The sequence below is a fragment of the Bubalus kerabau genome, chromosome 1 (genome assembly GCF_029407905.1).
Source record: "Bubalus kerabau isolate K-KA32 ecotype Philippines breed swamp buffalo chromosome 1, PCC_UOA_SB_1v2, whole genome shotgun sequence".
NCBI lineage: Eukaryota > Metazoa > Chordata > Mammalia > Artiodactyla > Bovidae > Bubalus > Bubalus kerabau.
Genome location: NC_073624.1, coordinates 186,592,469 through 186,618,968, shown reverse-complemented (window position 1 = coordinate 186,618,968; position 26,500 = coordinate 186,592,469). Strand labels below are relative to the sequence as shown.

Here is a 26,500-nt window from a genome sequence, read left to right as displayed (position 1 = left end):
TGGCAGGACAACAATTAATTTATTGAGAGTGAGGCAGTGGGGAAGGTCAGGGAACAGCCTCTCTTGTCCACATGCTCCAGGGCTTCTTTCTCCCCAGCAGCACCCTTGAAAAGCCAAGGTTGGCAGGAGCTGAGGGGAGTGAATTTAGAGAAGTGGGCTCAGGGGATCCAGAGAGAAGGAGGGATTAGAGGGTGGGTGGGGCTTGTGGGGTAAAAGGTGAGGCACATTGGGAGAGGAGAGGAGAGGAGAGGAGAGGCTCAGAGGGAGGGGGCAAATAAGTCAGGGTTTATAGTCTGTGGGTGTAAAGGGGGATGGGGGGCTTGAAGGGAGGTCAAAGGTGGAGAGGTCAGGGGTGAAGGAGGGATCAGGGAATTAAAGGTGGGACTTGTGGGGTCGGAGGTGAAGCAGGGCTCATGGGGGTGGGGTGGGGAGGGTGTGTTCAACGTGGAGAGCTCAAGGGCGGGGATAAAGTGAGGCTCAAAGGTCAACGGTTGGCCAGGGGAAGAGGTGCAAGGTTGTAGGGTCAGAGGTGAGTCAGGCTGGGAGGTGAAGCAGGGATTCTTGGTGGTCAAAGGTTAGCCTCCTAGTAGGGTGCGGAGGTGAAGTGATGGAGGCGCCCTAGGCCACCTCCTCCTCGGCCTCCTCCTCAAACTCGCCCTCCTCGGCCGTGGCGTCCTGGTACTGCTGGTACTCGGACACCAGGTCATTCATGTTGCTCTCGGCCTCAGTGAACTCCATCTCGTCCATGCCCTCGCCCGTGTACCAGTGCAGGAAGGCCTTGCGCCGGAACATGGCTGTGAACTGCTCTGAGATGCGCTTGAACAGCTCCTGGATGGCCGTGCTGTTGCCGATGAAGGTGGCGGCCATCTTCAGGCCGCGGGGCGGGATGTCGCACACGGCCGTCTTCACGTTGTTGGGGATCCACTCCACGAAGTAGCTGCTGTTCTTGCTCTGCACGCTCAGCATCTGCTCATCCACCTCCTTCATGGACATGCGGCCCCGGAAGACGGCGGCCACGGTCAGGTAGCGGCCGTGGCGTGGGTCGCACGCGGCCATCATGTTCTTGGCGTCGAACATCTGCTGGGTCAGCTCAGGGACTGTCAGCGCCCGGTACTGCTGGCTGCCCCGGCTGGTCAGTGGGGCGAAGCCGGGCATGAAGAAGTGCAGGCGAGGGAAGGGCACCATGTTCACGGCCAGCTTGCGCAGGTCGGCGTTGAGCTGGCCCGGGAAGCGCAGGCAGGTGGTGACCCCGCTCATGGTGGCTGACACCAGGTGGTTGAGGTCCCCGTAGGTGGGGGTGGTCAGTTTCAGGGTGCGGAAGCAGATGTCATACAGCGCTTCATTGTCGATGCAGTAGGTCTCGTCTGTGTTCTCCACCAGCTGGTGCACGGACAGGGTGGCGTTGTAGGGCTCCACCACCGTGTCCGACACCTTGGGTGAGGGCACCACGCTGAAGGTGTTCATGATGCGGTCGGGGAACTCCTCGCGGATCTTGCTGATGAGGAGAGTCCCCATTCCAGACCCTGTACCCCCGCCCAGCGAGTGGGTCAGCTGGAAGCCCTGCAGGCAGTCACAGCTCTCAGCCTCTTTCCGAACCACATCCAGGACCGCGTCCACCAGTTCAGCGCCCTCTGTGTAGTGGCCTTTGGCCCAGTTGTTGCCGGCTCCAGACTGGCCTGAAGAAGGAAAGGGAGGGGACACCCAGGCTGATATGGGGAAATCCCACGCTCCACCCCACCCCCAGTCATCTAGTAGTTAAATCGTAATAAGAAAATTATTATTACTATCCATTATGAATTGTTCTTTTGGGTTCCATCCTTGCTTCCCTTCACCCAGCAGCTAGAAGGATATTTTTTTGGAAAGAATTATTATTTTTATTTATTTGGCTGCACAGTCCGTTTCAACGTGTGAAATCTGTTTCCTGACCAGGGATTGAACCTGGGCCCTCTGCATTGGGAGCATGGAGTCTTAGCCATTGGACCACCAGGGAAGTCCTGGCTAGAAGGATTCTGATGAAATCTAAATCATGTTCCACCTTAGCTCAAAACCACCCCCACTTCCTCTCTTTCAGTAAAAGCTCCAGTCCTCCCTGAGTCCCACAAGGTCCTGTATGACTTCTTGGTCCACTGCCCCCCCAATACCCTTCCCTCCTCCCTCTCCCCCTCGCTCATTCCGCTCTAGACACACAGGCTTCCTGGCTGTTCCTCCAACACACCGAGCCTGGTCCTGCCAAGGGCCTTGGCATGGGCTGTACACTCTGCCTGGGGTGCTGTTCCCTCAGATACATACATGGCTCCTCCCTCTTTCCCTCCTTTAGGACTTAGAGGCTCTGCCTGACCAATCTATACAACTGCAAATCTTCCCCATTTCTAATTCCTCTTCCATACTTGATTTTTCTCCATAGCACTGATAAACTTGTTCTTTTTTTTTTTTAATTATTATGCTTATTGTCTGTAATCTTGGAGGGGAATGCAAGCTCCAGAGGACAAGGATTAGGATTAGACTGTCAGCTGTCATTTTTGTGAACCGGTAATATTTCTTCTTGCCCCCTTCTCTGCTTCCAACCTGGTCCGGCCCCCTTATCACCCATCTTGATCAGAACAGTGGCTTCTGCACTGGTTCAAGATCTTTCTGTGTTGTTGGGTGTTGTCATTATAGACATGCCTGAACCGGCTAAATCTGCTCCTGCCCCTAAAAAGGGCTCTAAAAAAGCTGTGACCAAGGCCCAGAAGAAGGATGGCAAGACACGCAAGCACAGCCGTAAGGAGAGCTACTCCGTGTACATGTACAAGGTGCTGAAGCAAGTCCATCCAGACACTGGCATCTCGTCCAAGGCCATGGGAATCATGAACTCCTTTGTCAACGACATTTTTGAGCGCATCGCTGGCGAGGCATCACGCCTGGTGCATTACAACAAGCGCTCTATCACATCCAGGGAGATCCAGACCACCGTGCGCTTGCTGCTACCTGGGGAGCTGGCCAAGCACTCCGTGTCCGAGGGCACTAAGGCTGTCACCAAGTATACCAGCTCCAAGTAAATATAATATGCCTAACCGCTGTTAACGGAGAAGGCAATGGCACCCCACTCCAGTACTCTTGCCTGGAAAATCCCATGGACGGAGGGCCTGGTGGGCTGTAGTCCATGGGGTCGCTAAGAGTCGGACACGACTGAGCGACTTCACTTTCACTTTCCCCCAGCCCCAGCTTACAACCTCTCCACAATCTGTTCTCCTTGAAGCCACTAGAGGGCGCCTGTGAAAACCCACGTCAGGTGTCACGCCTCCTCCGCCCGCTGCCCATCCAGGGCTCCCATCTCCCTGGGATAAAAACCAGTCTCCCCAGCAACGCACAAGGTCCTACACAACCCGCGCCATCCCCTCCCTGTCCTCCCCTCCTCCCTGCTCCAGTCACAGGGGCTTCCTCACTGTTCCTGCCCCAGGGCCATTGCACGTGCTGATGCTGTTGCGCTGCCTGGAATGCTCTCCCTCTCAGGTATTCCCATGACTGAAACTCTCTTCAGGTTTCTGTCCAATGTCACCTCCTCCAAAAGAAAAGGATTTGAAGAGGTGGTCTGGCTCCTGCGTCCACACTTTTACCACCACCTCCCCCTACCTTATCTCTCAGAGGCCACAGAATCTTTTGGCCCAACTGGAGCCACCCTTGATCATCCAAGAATCCCTCCCATTCTTTGGCCAATCTCATGCAGTCTCTCCATAGCCATTTCCTGAGGATTTATTGTGAGCCCTACCCACACAGAATCATCTTTATCTTCCTGAATCTTTCTCAAATCAGAGAGGGGCAGTCACTTGTCCAAGGTCACACAGCTTGTCCTGTCGATCCCTAGACTCCAGATTAAACTACTGTGTACTAAGGAGGAGAGGTGCTGGGGGGAGGGAGAGCCTGGGCTCTGAAGTCATGTGGGCGTGTGCATTTAGCTTGACCTAGTGCATGTGCTAAATTGCCTCAGTCATGTCTGGCTCTTTGCAACCCTATGGACTGTAGCCTGCCAGGCTCCTCTGTCCATGGGATTCTCCAGGCAAGAATACTGGAGTGGGTTGCCATGCCCTCTTCCAGGGGATCTTCTCGACCCAGGGATTGAACCCAGGTCTCTCGTGTCTCCTGCATTGGGAGGTGGGTTCTTTACCCCTAGTGCCACCTGGGAAGCTTGACCGAGAAGTATGAGGAAAGCTTTCCTAGAAGGTTGTTCAGTGTGTGCATTGCCCTTGAACTTGAGGGCTGCAAATGTGCCCATTGTTTTCGCCTATGCTGTTCCCTCTGTCTTGCACACCTTTCCTCTTTTCATTGCCCTTTGGTCAGCCCAAGTCCCACTTATCTTTTAGGCTGAAGACATCATTAAGAATGATACTGATAATAAAACCTACAACAAAACATCAAATGCTTATGTATTTTTTCCTCTGTGCTACGCATTGTTCTGAGTTCCTTATAAATATTAGTGGCTTTAAGCCTCACAGTCTTGAAAAGTAAGTCTCCGTATTAACCCTGTTTTAAGGATCAAGAGACTGAGGCACAGGAAGATTGTAGGGCCTGTCCAAAATCACCCAGTGGATTCAATCAGTGATTGAGTTTGACTTATTTTTCCTTCTCTTCCTATTTATTTATCTTCCCAGCTCCCTTCAGCAGGATGTCAGCTGCAGGGGTGGACAGAGCTTTGTTTGTTTTGTTCTTGGCTATATTCCCAGGGTGGGTACAGTGGGGCCTGGGGTATGCAGTAGGTGCTTAATAAGTATTTGTCGACTGCATGAAGTGGCAGAGCTGAGATCTGAACGCTGCAGTCTGGCTCAGGTCCATCGGTTAAATTAAAATGCCACCTCCTCTGGGAAGCCTTCTCTACCCTGCACTTCGCCTGTTGTGTCAGAGGCCTCCCCTGGATTCCCACAGTGGCCTGTGTATCCGCTTTCCCCACTGGGCTCTGAGTTCCTCAGTCCAGATGCTAGGTGGAGAATTTTCACCAAGCATGTGGAAGTGAAAGAATTGGGGGGAGGGGGGCGCTTCCCTGCCTGTGCCTCACGGTGACTCACCAAACACAAAATTGTCAGGACGAAAGATCTGGCCGAAGGGGCCAGAGCGGACAGAGTCCATGGTGCCCGGCTCAAGGTCCACCAGGACAGCTCTGGGCACGTAATTTCCTCCTGCAGAGAAGCAGATGGACAGCAGCTTGGTCAACTCCAGGAACCAGCACCCAGTCCCCTCCCAGGCCCTCTCCACCCCCACTCTGGCCAGGTGCCTCTGCCCCCTTACCAGTGGCCTCATTGTAGTACACGTTGATTCTCTCCAGCTGGAGGTCACTGTCCCCGTGGTATGTGCCCGTGGGATCAATGCCATGCTCATCACTGATTACCTCCCAAAACTAGAGAGGGGGAGGTGGAAAGGACCAAGAAGGAGGAGTCAATGGCCAGGCCTTCCCCCACCTCCATCTCCTGAGCTCAGGATCCCCAATCACCTCCCTGGCTGCCACCTGTCCCCCAGCAAGGTGAGTGGGGGACCGGGTCGCAGGGTGGGCAGGCGAGGATGAGGCAGCAAGTAGGGAGAGGTGGGGGCGGGGTTAAGCAGATTCAACACCCCAGCCAAGACGGCCGGTGGGGGCAGCTTTCCCTGGCTGCTGCCGTGGGCAGGGGCGGGGTCTCTTTGTGCCTGTGGAGGGGCCAGCGGGCCAGCTGTGAAGCCAGCTGTGGCGAGCGGACAGAAGGCCGGGCCCCACCCCCATCAGTTCTTTGTTTCCCAGCTTGGCCCTGCCCTTCGCGCCCCTCCCCCACCGACCCTGGGGTGCTGGCTTCCTGGGGGACCTGGCCCCCACAGTGGAGGAGCGCTGCGGGCTCAGTGGACTGCGCTCGGCGTCCTTCCAGGGCCCGGTCCCCCCGCGCACCTTGGCTCCGATCTGGTTGCCGCACTGGCCGGCCTGCAGGTGCACAATCTCCCGCATGGCTGTGGAGCTGATGCTGGACTCGGCGGCGCTGGCGCTGGTGCTGATGCTGCGAACTGCGGCGGCGAAGGCGGCGGCGAAGCACGGTCTCTGCGCCCCCGGGGCGCCTCTATATGAGCAGGCGGGGCTCGCGTCACGGCCCGGTCACCGGCCAGCTCCGCCCCCTGGTCCCGCCCCGGGACGGAGGGTGCAGGGAGGGAAGGATATCCCTCCCCTGCCTCCTAGAGACCTCCCGGGAGTGGGGATGCGCTGGACCCCCTTTTACTCCCAAATCTGGGCAGTGGGGGCGAGGCCTATCGGGCGCCCTCAGTACCCTCTCCCTCCGTCCCACCCCTCCCGCCGCTAGCCCGGCCTGGCAATCTGGGATTTGCCGGGATTGGGTGGGGAGGGGGTTGGGGTGGCCGAGAGGGAGGGAGAGAGCCCGGTAAACATGCAGCGGGGAGATTCAGCTTCTCCCCGCTCTCGCCCCCGCCGCGAAAGACCCTGCCTCAGTTTCTCCGGCCCAAGCCTCCCTTCCCATCCCGTTTCGTTGTCATTCTCCAGAAACGCTCGCTTTAACCACGAGGGCTCGTGGTGGGGGCCGAACTGGCTGCTCCAGAGGAGCTGGCTGTTTGGGGAGGTGGGAGGCGGTCGGTTCCTGCTGGACTTCTCTTGAAGCTGCGTAGTAAGTAAAACCACGATTTGCCTTCCATGTTCGACTGCGGATGCTTCTGGAAGCCGACGGAGGTGTGTGTGTGTGTGTGTGTGTGTGTGTGTGTGTGTGTGTGTTGGGCGGGGGGGGGGGTGGGGGGGACTGTGCACTCCCCCTGGACACCTCTATTGGGCTCTGAGTCTGTCGCAGGTGGGGTCATCCTCAGCGTCGCCTGGGGTCGAACAGCAGTGATTAAGACGTATAGCTGGATTACAGATTGCAGGGGAATAGAGGGCCCCTCCGAGGTGGGGGGCTGCCTTGTTCCCCCCAGCTCGGCACCTTCCTGTTCCATTGCTACAATTTATTACAAGTCATCGCCCTGCCTTTGCATTGGTAATTAGTACATGACCTTGCACAGGTCACTTGGCCTCCCCCTGCTGAATTTCCTCCAAGATGGAGCCGTCAGGAATGCCTGCCCTCTAGGCAGTTGGGAGGGTCTGAAAGCCCGCCCCAGGGTCCCCCGGCAGAGTGAACAATAAGTTGTAACTATTGGTATTACAATCATTATTGTGACACTGGGCTAGACTTCCTGTGCTGCCTCTCTTGGGGTCGGCTTCTGCTGGCATCCCAGGAAGCCTCCACATCCTCTGTGGCTTCTGGCTGCTTCAGGGTAGGGGTGGGTTTGGCCAGGCCCTTGGAAGGGCTGGGGCCTCACAGTTCTCACCAGTGGCTTCCGATTTTGTGGTTCTCCACAGGGCAGGGACACTTGGCAATGTCCCGGGACGTTTTTAGTTATGCCTAAATGTTGTGTGTGTGTGTGTGTGGCTACTGGCACCTGGTAAGTGGGTGTTGCTGAGCATTCTAAGGTGCACAGGCAGGACAGTCTCCCACCACTTTAAGAATTATCTGGTCCAAATATCAATAGGGCTCAAGGCCAGGGATCAATCCCCAACCCCCAGGGTCTAATGCCTGATGATCTGAGGTGGAGCTGATGTAATAGAAATAAAGTGGACAAGAAATGTAACGTGCTTGAATGGTCCCCAAACCTTCCTGCGACCCGCCCTGGTCCATAGAAAAATTGTCTTCTATGAAACCAGTCCTTGGTGCCAAAAAGGTTGGGGACTGCTGTTCAAGGCTAAGAAATCCTGCGTTAATTATTTGAGAAAAAACAAAATTGAGTTGGATCTTTAGGTTCACACTAGACACCAGAGCACTGCAGGAGACCTGGGTTTGATCTCTGGTTAGGGAAGATCCCCTGGAGAAGGAAAGGACAAGCCACTCCAGTATTCTTGCATGGAAAATTCCAGGCAAGGAATTTTCAAAGGAGCAGAGGAGCCCGGCAGGCTACAGTACATGGGATCGCAAAGAGTCGGTCATGACTGAACGACTAACACAACAAGAAGACATCAAAATAAATTCCTGATGGATCAGATCGTACAAATAAGGGTGACCCCTGCCCCCACCCCAGGATCAGTGAATTACTTCCTCTGTCATTTAAATGTGTGTAGCATCCTGGGACTTCAGTAGGTCAGATAATTATGGAGCACAGTCTCTTGGGATGGCTCCACAGAATCCCCTAACCCAGAAATTCTCAGCTGGGGGTTACTCCCCCTCCATTACAACCTGGGGTTGTGATTGGCACCCAGTGGGTGGAGTCTATGGAGGCTGCTCACTGGCCTCCAGTGCACTGAAATGGCCCCTGCAGCAAAGAATTATCTGGCCCTGAAAACCAACAGCAATAACCAAAGTCGAGAAACCTGAGACTTTCGAGATTATCAGACATTGTTATAATTGATCCCTGGGATGTGGTTCCCGGATTGATATACCAAGTCTATCAATCCATCTTAATGTCTCTCAAGAATTCATAAACCCAGTGTTGGCATTTCACTCTTTAATATAGCAAGAAAACATAAAAACATAAAGTGGAAGTGGCCCTGCTGGGAGGGGCTAATTTGGGGTTCAGCCCCAGGAAAATGGGACTTCCTGTGTCACCCCCTCCAGGGCAGGGCTGATCTGGGGTCAGGACTGAGCTCCAAACAGGTGGGGCTTCCTGGACTAGCCCACCTGGGGGAGGGACAGCCCCGCTGGGGAGCACAGACCCTGGAAAGCAGAGGGTGCCCTCTGTTTTTCTCTGCATCAGGGCATGCCTCGGGTTCCCTGAGGGTCCTCGGGGAAGGAATACAGAGAGGGGAAGTGGGGAGGAACGTGGCACACAGAGCATAGGTGGCTCTGGGACTTGGCATTGCCTGCGATGTAGAAAACCTGCAGGGATGAAGCCAAGAGAGGTTGTGGTGGGCTGACATCACCTTCATTCCATGGCCATTCTCCCACTCCAGTCTGGCCTCTCCTGTACTCCCTTCCTGGGAGATGAGGAGTGCCGGCCATACCCAAGGGCTCCCAGACAAGCAGACCCTCCCTGTACCCAGGTGTCCCACGGCATCACTTACCACCCAGAAAGCCATCAAAGCTCCCTGCAAGAAGCCGAAAAAAGCATCGTAGGGGTGGTGCCAGTGGTCCAAGACCCTGATGTAGCCCGTCAGCAGAGCCAGGGACAAGAAAAGGAGCTGGATGGTGGGCCGTAAGAGCCAGATTTTCTGTCCCCAGGAACCGGCCTGTATGTAGAGCTGGAAGGCGGGTGGCAGTGCCTTGAAACCCTGGGAGAGGGTAATCAGAGGGACTACACCCCGAGGCTGCATTTTTGTGCCCATCCGTGTTTTCTATCTGAACCTGCCAGTTTTGTATGGAAATGTATTTCGGCTTCCAAAGAGGGTAGGGGCTGTGTCCATCACTGTAACAGCTGTGTGCTCTTAACTACATGCTAGCGTTGGGAGAATTGTTAGTTGGTGAATGATTTCCTAAGAGTCAGGTGAGACCCTCCGGGTAGGCTCATGCTGTGAGTGGGCATTGCCACTTCCTGCATCAGGTCTCCAATCGGAGCAGGTTGGCCTCATTGGCGAACCCTCAAGGAGCAGAGTTTGGGTTCTTGATTTTGAAATGGAAAACAGAAAAAAAAAATCCCATCAGGTGAAATTTACTTCCTTGAGATGAGCAAGAACAGGACAGTGGTGCTTGTGTGCTTCAGGGAGAGATCAACTGTGGGCACTTGAGGGACGCTTAAGAGGTGGGGGAATTCCCCGAGATCCAGAATATTCTGTTCACAAAGTTGTCCACTCCATCCAAAAATCAGACCAAGGCCGGCCTCTGAGTTGTGTGTGGTCTGTCTGTGCACGTTGGCATGTTGGCGTGCACCCAGTCCCCCAACCACTGCCTCATCCCGGGAACGAAGGGAGTCTGTTTTGCTTGTTATTAATGATTAATAGTGACCTTTAGGCCAGATCCTGTTCTAAGTCCTTTGAGGGTATCAGTTCATCTATATGTTAACTCATGAAATCACAACCCTAGGAGGCAAGTGCTATTTCCATACAGATGAGGAAACCGAGGTTCAAGGTCTCACCTAGTGTCACACAAAGTTGAGGCTGGGAATAGAGCATGTACATTCCACCTCCAAAACCCTGTGCTTTTATCACTACAGGAAGCTGTAATTACTTTGTCTTAAAATACAAAGGGGCAGGGATGGTTTGGGGGAGCTGGCAGCTGAATCCGCTGTCTTTCAGGGAGAAAACATTGCTGGTGTAAAGGCAGCTGTGTGACCATCATGTGCCCCGGTGGCTGGAGCTTCTGTGTCGTTGTGTCTGCCCACCACCAAGCTTGGGTGCTTTGGGCTGGCTCAAATCTGCTTCTGCCACCCAAGCCTATGCCCCTGGGTTGTTGACTCCTTCCCAGAGGCAACTCCCCCCTGCCCCCCTCCCCTTCCCTTCCTGCCATTTTATTACCTAAATCTTAGATCTTCACCTCAGCTGGGTCTTGGGTGATTTCCCTTCCTGCTGTCCTTGGTGGAGCCCAGTCCTGGGCACAGACCCAGCCTGGCATGAGCCCTCTCCAGCTGCAGGGGCAGGGGCCGGGAGGACAGAGGGTTCTGCAAGTTGCTGTTCTGGGACCAGGACGCTGAATGAATCTTAAGAGGAGATGGGCCCACCCCACTCTTGCCCTCCTGACTCTGGGGGAACACACAAGCTCTGTGGGAGCTGTGCCTGGCACTGTGGGCACTGACCATGGGATGGTGGGGGTGGGGGGAACAATGGAGCATTTTCTGGCCTTGCTGGGTGTGCAGCTCACCTCCCACCAACACTCACCACCAGATACACCATGCAGTACATCCCCAAGGAGGCGTTCTCAGAATAGAAGGACATCCTGGGGGATGGGCAGGGGGAGCATGGATATCAGCTGGGGGTGGAGTGGGGTGGGGTGGGGTGGGGACACCTCCTGGGTTCCCCTCCCTGCCCACCCACTTGCCTGGCATCGAGGACATCTTCAGGATGCCCTGTGCAGCTGTAGTTGGTGATGTAGCCGTTCTCACAGTTGAAGGAGGTTGGATCGGGCAGGCATGTGGCCAGGAAGTGGGGCCGCAGTTGACCTGTGGTCATCTTGGCAATACTGGTCAGGGAGAAGCTGGCCAGGCCACCAAAGATGAAGGCGCGCAGCTGCTTGTAGATCATGGCCATGTAAGCGCTGCTCATGAAGGCTGGCGAGCTTAGCTGCAGGCCCCTGACCCGAATCAGCTCTCCCAGGCTGATCTGTGGGGCCAAAATGGATGGTTGAGAGGGTCACTGCTGAGGGCAGGGGGTGCAAGGAGGGAGGGAAATCCTCCACACTTTATCGCATATGGAAGGGAGGCTGTTGTTTCCCACTAAACCAGCCTAAAGTTGGGTCTTCTCATTCCATCACACACAAACAAATGGGTGATTTCTCCCACCCCTGTGTCTGAAATGGGCAAGACTCCTAAGCCAAGGAATATGGCTTCCCATTATCGCCAGGGAAAGGGTGGGGGGGTCCCATATCTGAAAGGGGTAGGATTTCGATACATCAGGAAAAGAGGCAGGGCATGGCTCTAGTTTATGTCAGACATAGGTAGGATTTCCTGTCATATATCTGGAAGGAGTGGGACTTCCTGTTACACCAGGAGAAGAGGTGGGACATCTCCCTAGTTTATGTCAGACATAGGCAGGATTTCCTGTCCCATATCTAAAAAGGGCAGGACTTCCTGTCATACCAGGAAAAGAGGTGGGACATCTCCCTACTTTATGTCATACATAGGCAGGATTTCCTGTCTCGTATCTAAAAGGGCAGGACTTCCTGTTACACCAGGAAAAGAGGATAGGCTTCCACCCAAATGCTGGAAAATTGTGGAACATCCCCTGTCACCAGGAGGAAGAAGCAGGATGTTCCATGTTTGAGAGGAGGAGGTTTCCCACCTTCCCAGGGGGCAGGGCTGCTTCCTGCCTTCTGCATAAAGGGTTGGGGCTTCCCAGTCTACTGGGGGGAGGTGGGGCTGAACTTCCTGTTCCATGCCTAAGGCAGAGAGGGGGTTCTTTCCCCTATACTAAGTCAAAAGTGGGGGCTTACTTTGTCCTCAAGGAAAGGGGTTTTATGCCATTGAGCAGTGAAATGTCCCATTTCAGTAGGAAAAAGAGGTGGTATTTACTCCTGCTTTAGATCTATAATCCGTGGGGGTTCCCATTTTGCCAGAAAAAGGGGTGAACTTGCTCATAACGTGTCACCACAGCCTGAGGTGAAGTGGCCAGCCTCTTACCGTGAAGATGGAGATGAAGAAGCCCATCTTTATGAGTGCCGAGTCTTCGATGATGTAATGGGCCATCCGGGGGTATTGGATGGTGGTGTCATTGCAAAAGAAGCCCTGGATGTGGGGTTCCAGCAAACCGGTCTCACTCAGCACAATGGGGAGGCTGACTGCAGGGGGTGGAGATGACCCCACTCATGGACGGGTTACCTGAGGTTGACTCTCCTTAGGCCTTCTGGCCAGTCTGTCCTCCCAGCATCTCCACAGCCTGGACATGGGGACATGGGCGGGGAGGACAGTCTGGCCAGGAGGCCAGAGCCCCAGGGACCCATTCACAGCTGGGGTCTTGGGAATGAGGTGGGTAAGGGGTAAGGATAATGATGGAAGGGATAAGGGTGGAAGGGCTCACTCTTTCCGTATGTGTGTGTGTCCTCCTGTGTGCATGTACATGTGTATGACTGTGGCTCTGCATGTCTTTGTGTGTGAATGTGTATGTGTGCTGATGGATAGCTAGTCTATGTCATGTGTATGTGGTGTGAATAGGTGTTTGTGGTGCTCATGAGTACATGTCTGTGTGTGAGAGAGAGAGAGAAAAAAAGAGATTATACATTGTATCCACGGATGTGTGGGTTGTGTTGGTGTGTGTGGCTGTGTCTGGTATCTGTGTGTGTTTCATGCCTATGTGGATGGTTCTGTGGCTGATCAAGCTGGGAGAAAATGGTAGCAAAGCTGTGTGTGAGCAGCCTCTGGGGCCCCTCACCTGACACTACCATCCAGAAGGCGCGCAGACCAGGGGGCCTGTCTCCAGCCGGTGTAGGCCTGCTCATTCTACAAGCCTCGACCAGGCCTCCCTCCCCATCTTGACTCTGTCATCCGCTGAAGCCTAGTGGCAGCTGGAACCCAACCTCTCACCATCCCCAGCTCCCTCTCTGGGCTGGAAGGGCCAAGCTAGTGTCCCAGCCTGGCCTCCGCATCCCAGCAAAGGAGCTTTGGTCACTAGTTCTACCCACTGGGGAGTTGAGGGTATTGGTCTATGGACCCCAAGCAAGCTCAGGCCACATGGGTACCCACACACCCAGAATCTGACACACACAATTATACAACCACACAGTCTGACCCAGACACCCAGATTCAGATGTACATACACAGACATATAACAGTATACCCATAATACACATAGGCCCATATAGACCCAGACACAAAGCTGGCTGCACAAATACTATTGGATGGACCACCACCCCAGATGCATAGTCACGGGCTCCCATAGATGAAGTACATGCATAGAAGTCACCCACAATGAACCGCCCCCCGCCCACCAAGCCAATACAGCAGGCAACACAATACAATATGCAGCTCAGGGACCCAAAGGGACACACGCATACATGCACACGTGCACACACACACAGAATTATACATTCACATGGATATGAGTGCAACACAGACCAGCCCCAGACATACAGATAGACCCAGGGGCTTGCACACAACATACCCATAGTCAAAACGTACACAGAGATATATATAGTAAAACATACCTCCTACCACAGACACATAGACCCAGATACACAACTCAAGGAGACTTACAGCACGTCAAGTCATATGCAAGACTGAAAAAAAAAGATGAGCAGCTGGACGCTGACCCCAGCATCCAGATCCAGGATGACAGGTAAGCACACAAAATCCATTCTTGTGGAGAGTCCCTTTCTGCTCCCTTCGCGCAGAGTCTCATTGACCCAGACATCCCAGAAATATGCTGATGACACGAATGTCCCAAGTACACACATTAGGGCAGGCAGCCAGCCCCAGGCCCAGCAAACCTCAGATAAAGACACACAGGAAGACAAACTCCCTCCAAGGCTTCTTGGGTGTCCACATAGGGCAGGGGCTCAAGGATGGTAGGGAGGGGGCTCACCCAGCATCAGACAGAATAAGTCCAAAGCCACCAACAGCTTGGCAGTCCAGGAGTGTGGCAGCGGATGGAACAGGGGTGTCCTGCGCGGGTCTCCAGGCCACAGGCACTGGTATCGGACCACCAACTCAGGCAAGGCCAAGATGGTATGTGGTAAGTTGATTGCCTGTGGGGAACAAAGGGGTTGGCATGCCCACCTGGACTGGGATTAGAGCTCAAGAGGCGATCTGGTCATAGTGGGGGAGAGGCTGGTTTGAATGGTGAAGATCAAGGTGGGCAGGGAAGGGTCCCATTGCAGGCCAGTAATTAGATGGCCAAGGAGGCGGGGCAATCCCGAGAATGGCCAAGGAGGTGGGACCTTCCTGAGGATGGCCTAAGGGTCAGAGGAAACTGAGGCCTCCCTGACTCCATTAGTTGGGAGCCCCATCCCATTCAGGGACTTAACTGATTTTGGGGTAAGGTCTTGAAAGTTTGAGTGGGGTCTGGAAGAAGGTGGAGAGGAACAAAGTGGGTGGGGACTAAGTGCTCAGACAAAATGCTCAGAGACCAGAGGACTCCAGGAAAGTTAGACTAGGGCTGGGGATGGTTCAAAGACCTGGACTGGGAATGGGGCAGAGAGTTCTGGAAAAGTGTTGCTGCTGCTGCTAAGTCGCTTCAGTCGTGTCCGACTCTGCGACCCCATAGACAGAAGCCCACCAGGCTCCCCCATCCTTGGGATTCTCCAGGCAAGAGCACTGGAGTGGGTTGCCATTTCCTTCTCTAATGCGTGAAAGTGAAGTCGCTCAATCATGTCTGACTCTTAGCGACCCCATGGACTGCAGCCTACCGGCTCCTCCATCCATGGGATTTTCCAGGCAAGAGTACTGGAGTGGGGTGCCATTGCCCAGGACAAAATACTCAGAGACTGGAGTCTCCAGGAAAGTCAGGCTAGGGAGACAATAAAAGGGCGGAGCCTGGGGAGAGGCAGTCCTAGCCCGAGAAAAGTAGAAAAGTGAGTGGGCCAGGAGAGTGGGCAAGGCCTCAGAAGTCGGTCAGAGAAGTGGGCGGAGCTTACGTTAAAGTGGGCAGACTGGAGGGTGGGCAGGGCTTGGGACAATGGTGGCTAGGAAGTGGGCGGGGCCTAGGGAGAATGACAGGGAAGTGGGAGGGGCTTACGAGTGGGCAGGGCTTGGGATACCGAGGGCGGGAAAGTGGGCGGGGCCTGGGAGAAAGGGAAGTGGAAAGGGCTTACGGAGTATGACGGGGAAGTGGTGGGGCTTGGGATTGGGCAGGGCTTGGGAGACTGGGGCAGCTCTGCGAGGGACAAGCCCACCTTTCTCAGGGTCCCGCGGGTAAAAGGCATATCGGAGTTGACGAGAGTCCTCCTGGGAGAGACGTCTCCGTGCTGGCGATTGCAGACCTTGGGCGATTCCCTGGTGGTCATTCTCCGGCTGAGGGCCTGGTTGGGAAGGCAGGACCCTTCCATCTCCATCAACGGCTGCCCTGTCCCTCTCCGCCACCCCGGGAGTCCTCGCCGCTCCTCATTGGTCCGCCGCGGACCAATGGGAATTCGCCTCCGGGCTTACCCTATCTTTACCGTCCCCGGAGCACCGTCCTCGCGGGGACCCGGGGTTGCACCGAGTGGGGATGGGTGAGGGTCTTCAATCCCACTCCTGCTTCTTACGGCCTGTTCCCGCGTCCAAGACCCTGTCTGGTCCCGTTCCAGCCGGGCTCCGGTGTCTCCCTTCCCCTGTTGCCACGCTCCTTTCTCCGAGTTTTTCAGTAGACGCCGAAGCATCTTTTCATCCTTTCAGCCTAGACACCCTCCGCCCACCCGCCCATTCCGTGAAGCCCTGGACCGAGGCGCCGGGTCCACCAGAGGTCGCCCGCGGCCCACACTGCCAAGGAAAGGGACCCAGAGTTTCCTTAAGGGAGGGAGTGAGTGATACGCCCCCAGAAGGAGAGCCTGGTGGGTGGATCTTTGGTGGCTCAAAGACCCTGGATCTTCCCTGGGGGCGGGACCTGGGTTTCCTTGGTTGTGCTCCCTTGTATTTGTGTCTTTTCCAGTCTTTCCAGGTCAGCCTGTGTCAGTCAGTGTGTGACTTAAGTGCCTTTGGTGGTCTTTGACCATATGATACTGTGTGTCTTTGAATGCATATCTCAGAGCCTTCAGGACTCTTTCAGGCTGTATGTTAGTGGGTATGCGTGACTCTGGGCATGAATCTGTCCTTTTGTGCTCTTGTGGCTAGCTTGGGCAGCTGTGTGTCTAGTATTGCATCTCTGGGCATGTCTTAGTGTGTGACTGTGTGTATGCCTGTATGGTGTATCCCCACCACTGTTTTGGTATGCATGTGATTGTGGTATTGTGTGTACTTATATTCTTGGGTGTTTATGCTCTGAATATGTATCCGTTGTGTCTCTCTGTGCGTCTGTGGCTAACTTTGGGGGCTACTCTTGTGTATCTGTGATTATGTCTCTCAGTGTGTGTATGTGTGGTGTGTTTGTGTGTCTGTCTTTGTAATTGTGTACTGCCTGAATCGGGATGTCTTTTGTACACAAGTGTCTGTTTGGTGGCTGCCTTTCTGGGCCAGTTGGAGAGTCCCTTCCAGGTGTTAGCCATGCTGGGGCCTCCTTCCTGAGACAGGCTGGCTTGCTTACCAGCAGAGTGAGCTGGCTTCTCAGGGACTGGGCCCTCTGAGGGGTACCCCAGGCCTGCCCTGGTATACTTGGGTCTTCCCCATCCCTGTGTTCGTCCACTGCCATTAGCAGGGAAACACCATTTCCTACCTTTGATGTCACTGGTGTGAAAATTTTCTCTTCCTCCAAATAGCTCGGGTCTTTCTCTCTTTTTTACTTTTTCTCTTAAAATTTGTGTGTGTGTGTGGCCACTGGTTTCTTTCTCTATGTACTCATACTTGACCACGATTCTGTATGTAGCACACACACACAAACCAAGACAAAGCAAACGTGGAAAATGTAAGTGGGCAGAAGCTTATACAGTGGAAGGTTCATGATCTCTTTTTCAGATAATTCTCCTGAATACCTCTAGCTTCCTTCCTTCCTTTTTTTTTTTTTTTTTTTTTTAAATTTACTTATTTATTGGGCCACCCTGGGTCTTAGTTGCGGCATGTGGGACCTAGTTCCCTGACCAGGGATCAAATCCAGGCCCCCTGCATTAGGAGTGTGGAGTCTTAACAGGGAAGCCCCCCACTAAGCTTCTTATAAACCTAGATATGTGCTATGCAAATGTGTCTTTGCTCTAAAACCAAATCCGCATTCTTTGTTTTCTTAGCCCTTAGAGATCTCTATCGAGCCCCAAATAGATGACTCAACCTCCCCCATGGCTTATTACTGAACTGATTCTATGAGTGATAATCTGACCATTTCGATGACACTTTTGACTATTTCCATTCTGAATTCTTCCTGCCTCTCTTTTGGCCCAGACATCTGCACTCGTTTCTGGACTCTGCTGCTTCATCTACAGGATCAAATCCCTGCCTACAAGTTACACAGAGGCACCAGACCATCAGCCTCAGTCGTGCCGGAGAGCACTTGCTGAATGCCAGGTGCCATTCTGGCTTCTGATTCGGGACAGTAATCCTAGGAGGTGGTCCCTGTATTAGCTATACTTCCCTGATGGGAACCTCGAGGCAGAGAGGTGAAGGCATTTGCTTTGAGACAGAACTGGGATTTAAAGCTAGCTATGCATTGAGACCTTCTCTTATTCCCATTTCAGTTCAGTTCAGTTCAGTTGCTCAGTCGTGTCCAACTCTTTGCGACACCATGGACTGCAGCACACCAGGCTCCCTGTCCATCACCAACTCCTGGAGCTGGTTTGAAAAGCAAGGCTCAGAGATGGGATCATGTGCCATTGTTGTTCCTCAACTAGAAACACACTGGTAGGTACATCCCCTCACTCCCACTTTCCTTATCCTGAACACTCATTACGTTGGAAACACACAGTTCAACAGTAGCTGGGTAAGCACCCCAACTCCACAAAGTCTAATGGCACCATCATGCCTTGTCATGTTTACACAATATGGCAAGTGCATTCACATGCCGGGTCTGTGTTTCCCCGGCTTCCCCAGGGCCAAGGAGACTCGGACCCAGCTTTTCCAGAGACTTAACCTGGAGAACGTGATTCCTCTCTCTGTTTCAATTTCCTCCTTCAACACGTGTGGACACTCCCTCAGCTCAAAACCAACCTCACTCAATTCTTTTTTTCTCATTTTTCTTCTTTTCTTGGTTTACAGCCCCCTACTAGGTCCCATGCTCTCTCACTGTGCACTTACCCAGTAATCACTAAAGATCTCTTTCAGGCTTTGCCTGTGGGGACACGAAGGATCCAGGCCAATGGACTTCATACAGGGTGGCGGGCAGTCAGGAACTCATAAGGAGGTGAGTTTGGCTAGGAAAAATCAAGGCATACTTCCTGGAGGAGGTGCCTGTTTGCTGGGCCTCTGAGAGGGGAGAGGGGTTCTCCCCCCTCCAACTACTTCCTGCCCAATCCCTCCCTTGAGCCCTGGAATGGCAATGGTGAGAGAATTCAGGTCCTTCCCCTAGAGGGGAGGGAAACCAGGGCCCACTGTCTCCTGGGGAGACAGTTGAGCGCAGAGATGTGACTACTGAACCATGTGGTGCTAGGCAACTGATGCTGAGAGCTCCATGGTGGGCGGGGCTGTCTATGTCAGATGTGCCGACCACAACAATGCGTCATGGCGCTCCCTGGCTGCGGCCTGCGCCTTCCCCAGGCCGCCAGGCCTTGTTCCCCCATCCTGGAGGGGGTGTACAGAATCCTGCTAAGTCCCTTGGCATCTAGAATTCAGAAGTCACTGGAAGTCCTTGACTGTGACTTTGACTTTTGGCATTTCAGTTTTTTTTTACTCCAGCCATTGGAATTGTAGAAAACTCAGTGATCCAGCTCAGCTGGAATGAGCCTTTGCCATGGGCCTGCCACTGCTCACAGCAAGTTCTCAGCTACCCTTTGAGATTTACTCTTATTCCCATTTAGCGGATGTGGAAAGTGAGGCTCAGAGAGCTGAAGCAGCTTGCCCCAGACCACACAGCAAGAAACTGGAGGGCTGAAATGCAAGAATGTTAGAGCGGGGGCAGCAAATTTTCCACTGAGAGACCAGAGAGAGTAAACATTCGTGGCTTCGTGGGCCAAACAATCTCTGTTGTAACTACCCCATTTAGCCGGAACATTGCAAAAATCACCACAGACTGTATGGAAACGAATGAGTGTGGCTGTGTGCTGATACAATTTTATTTGTGGACACTGAAATTTGAATTTCACACATGATTTGCACCTGTCAGGAGTCTTCTTTTGAGTTTTCCCAGCTGCCTCAAAATGAAAACACACAAAATGTCAGTGGACTGAGGTTTTTCCACCTCTAGAATCCATGCTGGTAACTATTATACTTCATTCATTCCTTTATTCAATAAATACTATCAAGGCCTATAATTTTCTAGGTACTGGAGGTAGCATGGAAACCAGGCAGGTGAAGATACTCCTCTTTGGGACTTAACAGTTTCTTGGGGGGAAACAACCACGAGCAAGTAAACAAACGAACAAGAATATCTCACGTGGTGGAAACTGCTAGTAAGGAAATTTCAAGGGGTGATGTAACTGGGGCCCGAGAGAGAGAGACACTTTCGTTTGGGTTGTCCGAGATGGTGCCTGGGAGTTCTCTGAATTCCTCTTTTTCGTCAGCTCGGGCAAACCTTGTCTGTGAGCTGCCTTGGGGTGGGGTTTAATAATAAACAGAATGGCCAGTGGCCTGTGAGCTTCTTGGCAGAGCGATGGTTATCTGGTGAAGCCTCTTTGTCCTCTGAATCTTTGTATCTATCTTCCTGGCTGGTCAGATTCCTCGGAGAAAAGATCCCACCATCCCCATCTTTCAGGTCCTGGCTGCTGGGTTGAGGGGTCGAGGGTCAAGGTGGGACAGTTTCAACTCTTGCATTCAAGTTCACACATTTGATTCACGCATGATCCTAGCATGATTCTTCCATTATCAACTGCATTCCTCCCACCAGAAATGTTGAGATTTCCGTGGTCTGGAGGGGAAAAAAAAAAGCAACCAAAAAATGGCTGTGTTTCCACCCTACTGGGGAGCAGAGCTGGTATCTCTTTTGGGAATTTACTTTCAACCAACGCTTCTACTATAGCTGCCACCCACCACATCTCTTTTGGAGTTGGCAGGAGGTCACCAATAACTGAGGTGTGAGACACGGTGGTTGATGGTGTTATTTTGCTAGGGAATGTGTATTTGGCATTCCACCCCATGGCTGACAAGTTTTGATTTAGGTTTTAAAACAGTCCCTTAACTATGGCTGCAGTGAGATTTTGGGAGACAGTAAAAGTAGGCGCTGGACCTTAATTCTTCTGCTTTACTCAGAAGGACAGCTGACCGCAGATCTGGGGGAACGAACATTCCAGGCATAGGGGACAGCAGGTGCGAAGGAACAACCTTGGTACAACGCAGTGGGTTCTTCAACTTGGGCAAGTGTCAGAATGTTTTTGAAGGCCCCTTCAGACACTGACTGCAGGGCTTCAGTTCCCAGAATGTCAATAGGTCTGGCTGAGGTGCTAGAATTTGCAGAGCTAGCAAGTCCCCAGGTGATGCTGGTTTGGGCACAGCAATTTTTTATAAACCGCTAGTATTAACGGAAGCGTTTTACACCTAGGTGTCAACAAGGGCCAGTATCATTACTGTTTTCTCCTTTTAATTCCTCAGAGAGGCTGCATACAAGGTTGAATACAGGGTCGGTATCCGATCTTTGTTCAGTTGAACCAAAACACCCCTCCCCCCATTTCCTGGGCCGCTGGTGGACGGGTGAGATCAATTCCCGAGTCCATTCTCCCTTGCGCTATAGGGGAAGTGAGACCTGAAGAAGGATGGGGAGGTCCACCCTGCTGGTCTGGGGAGAGCCGGGCTTCTCTGGGAGCCCAGGGCTTTTCTAGGGCTGGCCATCTGTCAATCCACGATTGCTTCCTCTTTTGAGGCAGAGTTCTGCCCGCATCTCCGCTCCTCCTCCCGCCCCCGCGGACACCACCGGAGCGCGAACGGGAAATTTGAGTTTCCTCCGCCTCACTCAAGGTTGTCCCTTTCCTACAAGGGGAATTTCTCCACCTGGACTCTCCAGCCTTTTGCTTGTGGGGTCCAGGGAGCCCCAGACGGGAAGCGTCTAGGTGGGTGGGTGGGGGCAGGCCAGGGAAGATCCGGGGTCCCGGGAAAAGAGAGGGAAGTAGAGAGAGGACTGAGCAGGGCACTCGGGGTTCCATTGGGAGGACTTATGCTCCAGAGGACAAGCGGGCTGAGGCCTGGCTGTTCTTTGACTCCTCCGAAGAAGTGCTGAGTTTAGGGGAGCCCTGAAGGAGCCTCAATGCTGGGGGGGAGCGCTAGGGAGGGATAAGAAATCCGGAAAAGAGACAAGAGAGAGAAGCAGAGAGGCGAAGAGATAACCAGGGAGATGCAAGAGAGATAACTGGGGGTCAAGAGGATTTGATGGAGCAGAGCGTGGAGAGCTAGAGAGAAAAGGAGACGGAGATTCAGGGAAGAGAAAGTTGGGGAAAGTTTGGACCGAAGGTGGAGGGGGCGGGGCGGGGCGGGGCGGGCGGGAACCAACCTACCCAGCGGGTCGCTGGGATCCCCACGGGCCACTCCCCGGAAAGCGGGACTTAGCTATAAAGGGCCGTGCGCGGGACCCGGCTCGCAGCCGCCCGCAGCCGGCCATGCACTCCAGCACCCTCGCCACCCCGGACCCCGAGGCCCAGCGGTCGCCCGCGCCCCCGGGTCGCGTCTGCAACCCGCTGCCCTGGGCTCTGAGCGCCGCGCTGCTGCTGCTTGCCGCTGCCTGCGCCACCTGCGTGGTGCGGGTCTGGGGCGTCCCCGGGACCCCTGCCTCGCCGGTTTCCAGTCCCGCGCCCAGCTCGATTCTCCCCGTGGGGCTGGAGCAGACTTCCGACCCCCACGCCCGCCTCCCCAACTCTCCGCAGGTGAGATACTGCCCGATCTGGATTCCGAGAGAGACCCGTACCCAGCCCTGGGACCCCTTCTCCATCCGCGTCCCCGCCTCCCGCAAGGTCTTTTCTGCGTCCCAGCCCGAGGGTGGAGAGACCCCCCCCCCCCGGCCTTCTTGGATTTCTGAGGGCACCAATTCTTTATCCAGGTCTCCAAGGGGGCGCCATTCTAATCCTAACCCCCCGTGAGACCCCATCTGCACCCCGGGCTTCAGATGGGGACCGTTTCACCAACGCGCACCCCGAGGGACACTGCAATCATCGTGGGGTTCCCCTTTTCTTTCGTAACTAGTGGAGAACCTCGTTTTTTTTCCCGGACCTTTAGGGTACCCTCCTTTCCCTCTCAAGACTCTGCAGTGTCAAGCCCCCTAGAGGGACTGTCTCATTTCCCTCCTAAGTCCTCGGGGTCCTCTCCTTGCAGACAGCCAGGGCTGGGGCAGCGTGTGTATGTGTGTGTGTGTGTGTGTGTGTGTGCGCGCGCGCGCGCGGGGTGGTTCTTTTGGAACGCGAAGGGAAGGGACCATAAAGACTGTAGGCTCAAGGCCTGCGCAGATCCCGGGGACCCCACTTTCCAGGGGGCTGCGTGTTGCGAGTAGGAGGACCTTTATCCACTTTGCGTTTGTCCTTTCTCTCAGCAGGGCGTGTTCGCGCAGCTGGTGGTGGCCGATGGTGGTAAGTGACTCCCTAAAGACCCGGGGGAGAGGGGGGAGGGTGCACTAAGTGGGAGAGCTCCGGGAGAGGGAAGCCCCTCCCCCCTCTGACCCAACCTGATCCTCTTTCCCTCCCTTCTCTGAAAAGCTCCCCCTACCCTCTTAGAACCTCGGCTGTCCCTCTCCGGGTCTCCTTCTCTGATCTCCATCTGTGTGCACCTCAGACCCCCGCCCCCTTAAGGCTGGGCCTGGATCCGCGCAAATCTCTGCCGGGTCGGCTCCCTCTACTGTCCTGGGAGATCCGGACCCCTCCTCCGCAGCCATTTCCCCTCCCTCACTTCTGGAAGCCCTGTTTCCCACTCACTTCCCTTCCCCGCTTTCGGGGACCCTCCTCCTCCTCCCTCTTAGGGAGACTCTTTTCCCTGTTCCCTCTGCCCCTGCCTCTCCCAGACTCTCCTCCTCACCGTCCCTCTGTAGACCGTCCCCCTTTCCTCTCCCTCTTTTGCGGACTCTTCTCCCCAGCCCTTTCCCTCCCCCTTCCGGACTCTCCTGCAGCCTCCTCGCGTCTCTTTTAAGGAGACCTTCACCCCGTCCTCTCCTCTCTTTGAAATTCCCTCCTTCTTCACCCTCCACCCCTTTCTCTCTCCCGTTAGCTTTCCTCTAGGATCTTCGCTCCTTCCTGACAAGCTTCCCTTCCCCGCCCTCTCCCTCTCGTCCCGCCTCCTTCTCCGAGTCCCTCCATTCTATCTCGTCTCTGCCTGCCCCCTCTCTCTCCAAACCCCTTCCTCCCATCCCTAGGAGCCCCCTTTCCCCTCCATCATCCTTTCTGGCATTACATGTCCTCCTCCTCCCTGGTTCCTGGAAGTTTCTCTCCCTCCACCAACACCCCCTCTCTCCCCTCCGCTTCCTCAATCTCCACCTGAGTCTCTCCCCCCTCCCCCCGAATTTTCCTCCCTTCTTAGCCCCTCTTTCCCCTCCTCAAGCCCCACTTCCCTCCGAGACCCTTTTCCTTCCCTGAGCTCCCTTATCTTTCTCACACACTCCTCCCCACTTTTGCCTCTCCCTTAGAGCCGCTCCTCCCCTTTCCCAGGGTTATGCTCCCCGCCCACCAGCTATGCACTCCTGCTCAATGTACCCCACCTTCTCCTCCCACAGCACAGCTGACCGAAGGGCCGGTGCAGTGGCGTAGCGAGCAGGGGTTGACAGGTGTGACTCTGGCGCCAGGCGTGGACTACGACAAGCGCACCCAAGAGCTGGTGGTCCCCGAGGCCGGGGTCTACTATGTTTTCTTGCACTTGACCCTGAAGCGCGTGATGGCGGGCAACCGCAACAGCTCCGACTCAGTCTCCGTGGCCCTGGACCTGCGGCCTCACCAAGCCGGGGCCGCCCTAACCCTGACCTTGGACTTGCCACCCCCACCCTTGGGGAACTCAGCAGCTGGTTTCCGGAGCAGCTTGCTGCACCTGGATGCGGGGCAGCGCTTGAGCGTCCACTTGCACCCCAGGATCCAGGAGCCTCTCTCCTGGCAGCTCTCAGCCGAAGCCACAGTCTGGGGCCTCTTCCGCGTGGCCGCCCAAGTTCCCAGTGGACTTCCCTTGTCAAAGCTCACGTGACCCCAGGCCTAGGTGTCACCTCCTGGAACAAGACTGCATCTTCCCTTCTTTCGTTGGGGCCCCAGGTGATGGGACCCAGCTCCTCTACCTCACTGGGCTGGCCAGGGGTCAGTGCTGCTGACCCCCTTCCTCCAGGATCCTCTGGGTCCCTCGGTATTTATTCTGAGCTGAGCTCAGACACTGTACATTATATTAATCCATTCAACTGATATTTATTGAGCTTCTGCTCCATGCCAGGCACGGTACAGGGCTAGAGAAATAGGAGCAAATAAAATAGACCCTCTCCCCATCCTTATTTATGTTAATATGTGCGAAATAGAGACTCATTTCCAATCCCTCTCCTTCCCACCCCATGGGACTCACCGGGCTAACTTGTGGGAGGGGGTCCAAGTATCTATGCTGCGTGAGCTTTATTCACTCATGCAAAATTTATCAGGCACTGTTTTAGGTGTTGGGGATCCAGCCAGGAACAAGGTAAGACAAAACCTCCAGCTTTTGCCAAGCTGATGGTCTAATATGCTGGCTTTACACTATGACTGTGTGTGACCCTGTGTAACAGGGACATACGGGAGGGTGTGAGGTGGTACCTGATGCTGCATAATAAAATATTTTTATAATTATGACTGCTATGTACTGTACATTTACTAGACAATGTGAGTTATCTTGAGGCTTCAAACTGCCCTGTGCCTTAGGCATGGGATTTTTGTTATTCTCGTGATATTATTTCTATGCCCTTGAGATCGTTCACCTCTACTGTATCTGGCATTGGAAATACTGTGTAATTCCGTTTCGCAGGACATTGCTTGCCAGCTCTGTGTTCAGTGCCACCACACTAGTAACTTAAAATGGACCGTGGTGATGGTATTTACACTAGGGGAAGCGGCAAAGCTTACAAGTCCGATTTGATATATTGTTTGTTGATTGCCTACACTCAAAAGTGCTGGGAAAACATGTTCACCATGTAGATGACATTTATGTGGGTTTTGCCTGTAACTGTTAATATTGTCACTAGCACACAAAAAAATCGAGGGCTGTCAAACCATTATCTGATTTAGCAAAGAAGTTCCAAGCATCATCAAAAAGCAAGTGAAGTGTGAACACACATCTTGATTGTTTCGTTCCATCTCCGTGTCTAGAGGAAAATATCAACCTCCATTTGCTTGTTTCTCACCTGCAAGCATAGATTGGCTTTGGGTTACAAAAGTGGAAAAAAAAAAAAACAAAAAACGAGAAAGGCGGTCTGTGACACTCAGTTTTGGCTGTATGGAATTTGCAGTGGGGAGTATCTTATTTTATCGCTGGAGGTTGCCTGCTAAACATTTATGCCAATAAAATTTATAATAAATACAGATTCAATTCTCTCCTTTTTAAAAATTTTAATTTTGTTTATTCATTTTGCTGCATTGGGACTTAGTTGCAGCACTTGAAGATCTTTTGATCTTTCTTTGAGCATGCGAGATCTTTGTGGCATGTGGAATCTAGTTTCTTGATGAGGGATTGAACCTGGGCCCCCTGCATTGGGAGCATGGAGTTTTAGCCACTGGACCACGAGGGAAGTTCCTCAATTTTCTACTTCATGAGAGCTGGTTGTTAAACATTTGCCAGCACACCACTGTCCTGACCAGTTATCCCAACCCCCCTAGTTTTCCCATCATGAAAATCTGCCCCTTGGCCCATTTAAACCAGATGGACCTTGGCTCCTGGGGCGGGGGTGGACAGGGAGGTTTCCATAGAGCAGGTGACCTTGATGGGGACTTAAAAGGAGGGACCTTGATGGGACTTAAAGGGAGGAAGGGGAAGAGCTTTGCCTGTGCTAGACAGCCAGGAGGGTATGTGATGGGCAGTGAAGATGAATTTCTTTGCCTGACCCAGCTCTACACCTTCTCAAAGAGTTCCTTCCATTCCCCACATCCCTTCTGAGTAAGCAGTACTGACATTGAACTGACAACCATGAATATGGGCATGAAAGTGAAAATGTTAGTTGCTCAGTCATGCTTGACTCTTTGTGACCTCATGGACTGTAGCCTCTGTCCATAGAATTCTCCAGGCAAGAATTCTAGAGTGGTTTTCCATTCCCTTCTCCAGGAGATCTTCCCAACCCAGGAACTGAACCCAGGTC

At 53.7% G+C, this 26,500-nt stretch overlaps 5 protein-coding genes across 5 annotated transcripts; 2 read left to right on the top strand and 3 right to left on the bottom strand.

The window, feature by feature from the left end:
* On the bottom strand, nucleotides 1-6,163 carry TUBB4A (tubulin beta 4A class IVa). Its single transcript, XM_055546254.1, has 4 exons — nucleotides 5,885-6,163; nucleotides 5,260-5,368; nucleotides 5,040-5,150; nucleotides 1-1,676 (listed from the first exon to the last, which is right to left on the bottom strand). The coding sequence occupies exons 1-4, from the start codon at nucleotides 5,939-5,941 to the stop codon at nucleotides 619-621; spliced, it is 1,335 nt and encodes a 444-aa protein (XP_055402229.1). The 5' UTR covers nucleotides 5,942-6,163; the 3' UTR covers nucleotides 1-618.
* Nucleotides 2,464-3,038, top strand: LOC129626796 (histone H2B type 1-C/E/F/G/I-like). The gene has a single exon (XM_055546259.1). The coding sequence runs from the start codon at nucleotides 2,661-2,663 to the stop codon at nucleotides 3,036-3,038; it is 378 nt and encodes a 125-aa protein (XP_055402234.1). The 5' UTR covers nucleotides 2,464-2,660.
* Nucleotides 6,164-8,467: 2,304 nt separating the features above from the next.
* LOC129642059 (phospholipid phosphatase 2-like) lies at nucleotides 8,468-9,375 on the bottom strand. Its single transcript, XM_055566629.1, has 2 exons — nucleotides 9,020-9,375; nucleotides 8,468-8,834 (listed from the first exon to the last, which is right to left on the bottom strand). Exons 1-2 carry the CDS (start codon nucleotides 9,278-9,280, stop codon nucleotides 8,709-8,711), a joined length of 387 nt encoding a protein of 128 aa, XP_055422604.1. The 5' UTR covers nucleotides 9,281-9,375; the 3' UTR covers nucleotides 8,468-8,708.
* A 1,477-nt stretch (nucleotides 9,376-10,852) lies between these two features.
* Nucleotides 10,853-12,479, bottom strand: LOC129624690 (phospholipid phosphatase 3-like). Its single transcript, XM_055542911.1, has 2 exons — nucleotides 12,223-12,479; nucleotides 10,853-11,206 (listed from the first exon to the last, which is right to left on the bottom strand). Exons 1-2 carry the CDS (start codon nucleotides 12,286-12,288, stop codon nucleotides 10,853-10,855), a joined length of 420 nt encoding a protein of 139 aa, XP_055398886.1. The 5' UTR covers nucleotides 12,289-12,479.
* Nucleotides 12,480-21,830: 9,351 nt separating this feature from the next.
* Nucleotides 21,831-26,003, top strand: TNFSF9 (TNF superfamily member 9). The gene is made up of 3 exons (XM_055566628.1): nucleotides 21,831-22,094; nucleotides 22,754-22,790; nucleotides 23,924-26,003. Exons 1-3 carry the CDS (start codon nucleotides 21,831-21,833, stop codon nucleotides 24,379-24,381), a joined length of 759 nt encoding a protein of 252 aa, XP_055422603.1. The 3' UTR covers nucleotides 24,382-26,003.
* The last annotated feature ends 497 nt before the right edge of the window (nucleotides 26,004-26,500 follow it).

Coding starts and splice junctions, on each gene's coding strand:
- LOC129626796 (XM_055546259.1), top strand. CDS start 2,661: ATGCCTGAACCGGCTAAATCTGCTCCTGCCCCTAAAAAGGGCTCTAAA.
- TUBB4A (XM_055546254.1), bottom strand. CDS start 5,941: ATGCGGGAGATTGTGCACCTGCAGGCCGGCCAGTGCGGCAACCAGATC. Junction 5,151..5,259: donor GTACTACAATGAGGCCACTG/GTAAGGGGGCAG, acceptor GCTTCTCTGCAG/GAGGAAATTACGTGCCCAGA. Junction 1,677..5,039: donor TCCTGACAATTTTGTGTTTG/GTGAGTCACCGT, acceptor TTCCTTCTTCAG/GCCAGTCTGGAGCCGGCAAC.
- LOC129642059 (XM_055566629.1), bottom strand. CDS start 9,280: ATGGGCACAAAAATGCAGCCTCGGGGTGTAGTCCCTCTGATTACCCTC. Junction 8,835..9,019: donor CTTTGATGGCTTTCTGGGTG/GTAAGTGATGCC, acceptor TCATCCCTGCAG/GTTTTCTACATCGCAGGCAA.
- LOC129624690 (XM_055542911.1), bottom strand. CDS start 12,288: ATGGCCCATTACATCATCGAAGACTCGGCACTCATAAAGATGGGCTTC. Junction 11,207..12,222: donor TCTTCATCTCCATCTTCACG/GTAAGAGGCTGG, acceptor TTGGCCCCACAG/ATCAGCCTGGGAGAGCTGAT.
- TNFSF9 (XM_055566628.1), top strand. CDS start 21,831: ATGCACTCCAGCACCCTCGCCACCCCGGACCCCGAGGCCCAGCGGTCG. Junction 22,095..22,753: donor GCCTCCCCAACTCTCCGCAG/GTGAGATACTGC, acceptor CCTTTCTCTCAG/CAGGGCGTGTTCGCGCAGCT. Junction 22,791..23,923: donor GCTGGTGGTGGCCGATGGTG/GTAAGTGACTCC, acceptor CTCCTCCCACAG/CACAGCTGACCGAAGGGCCG.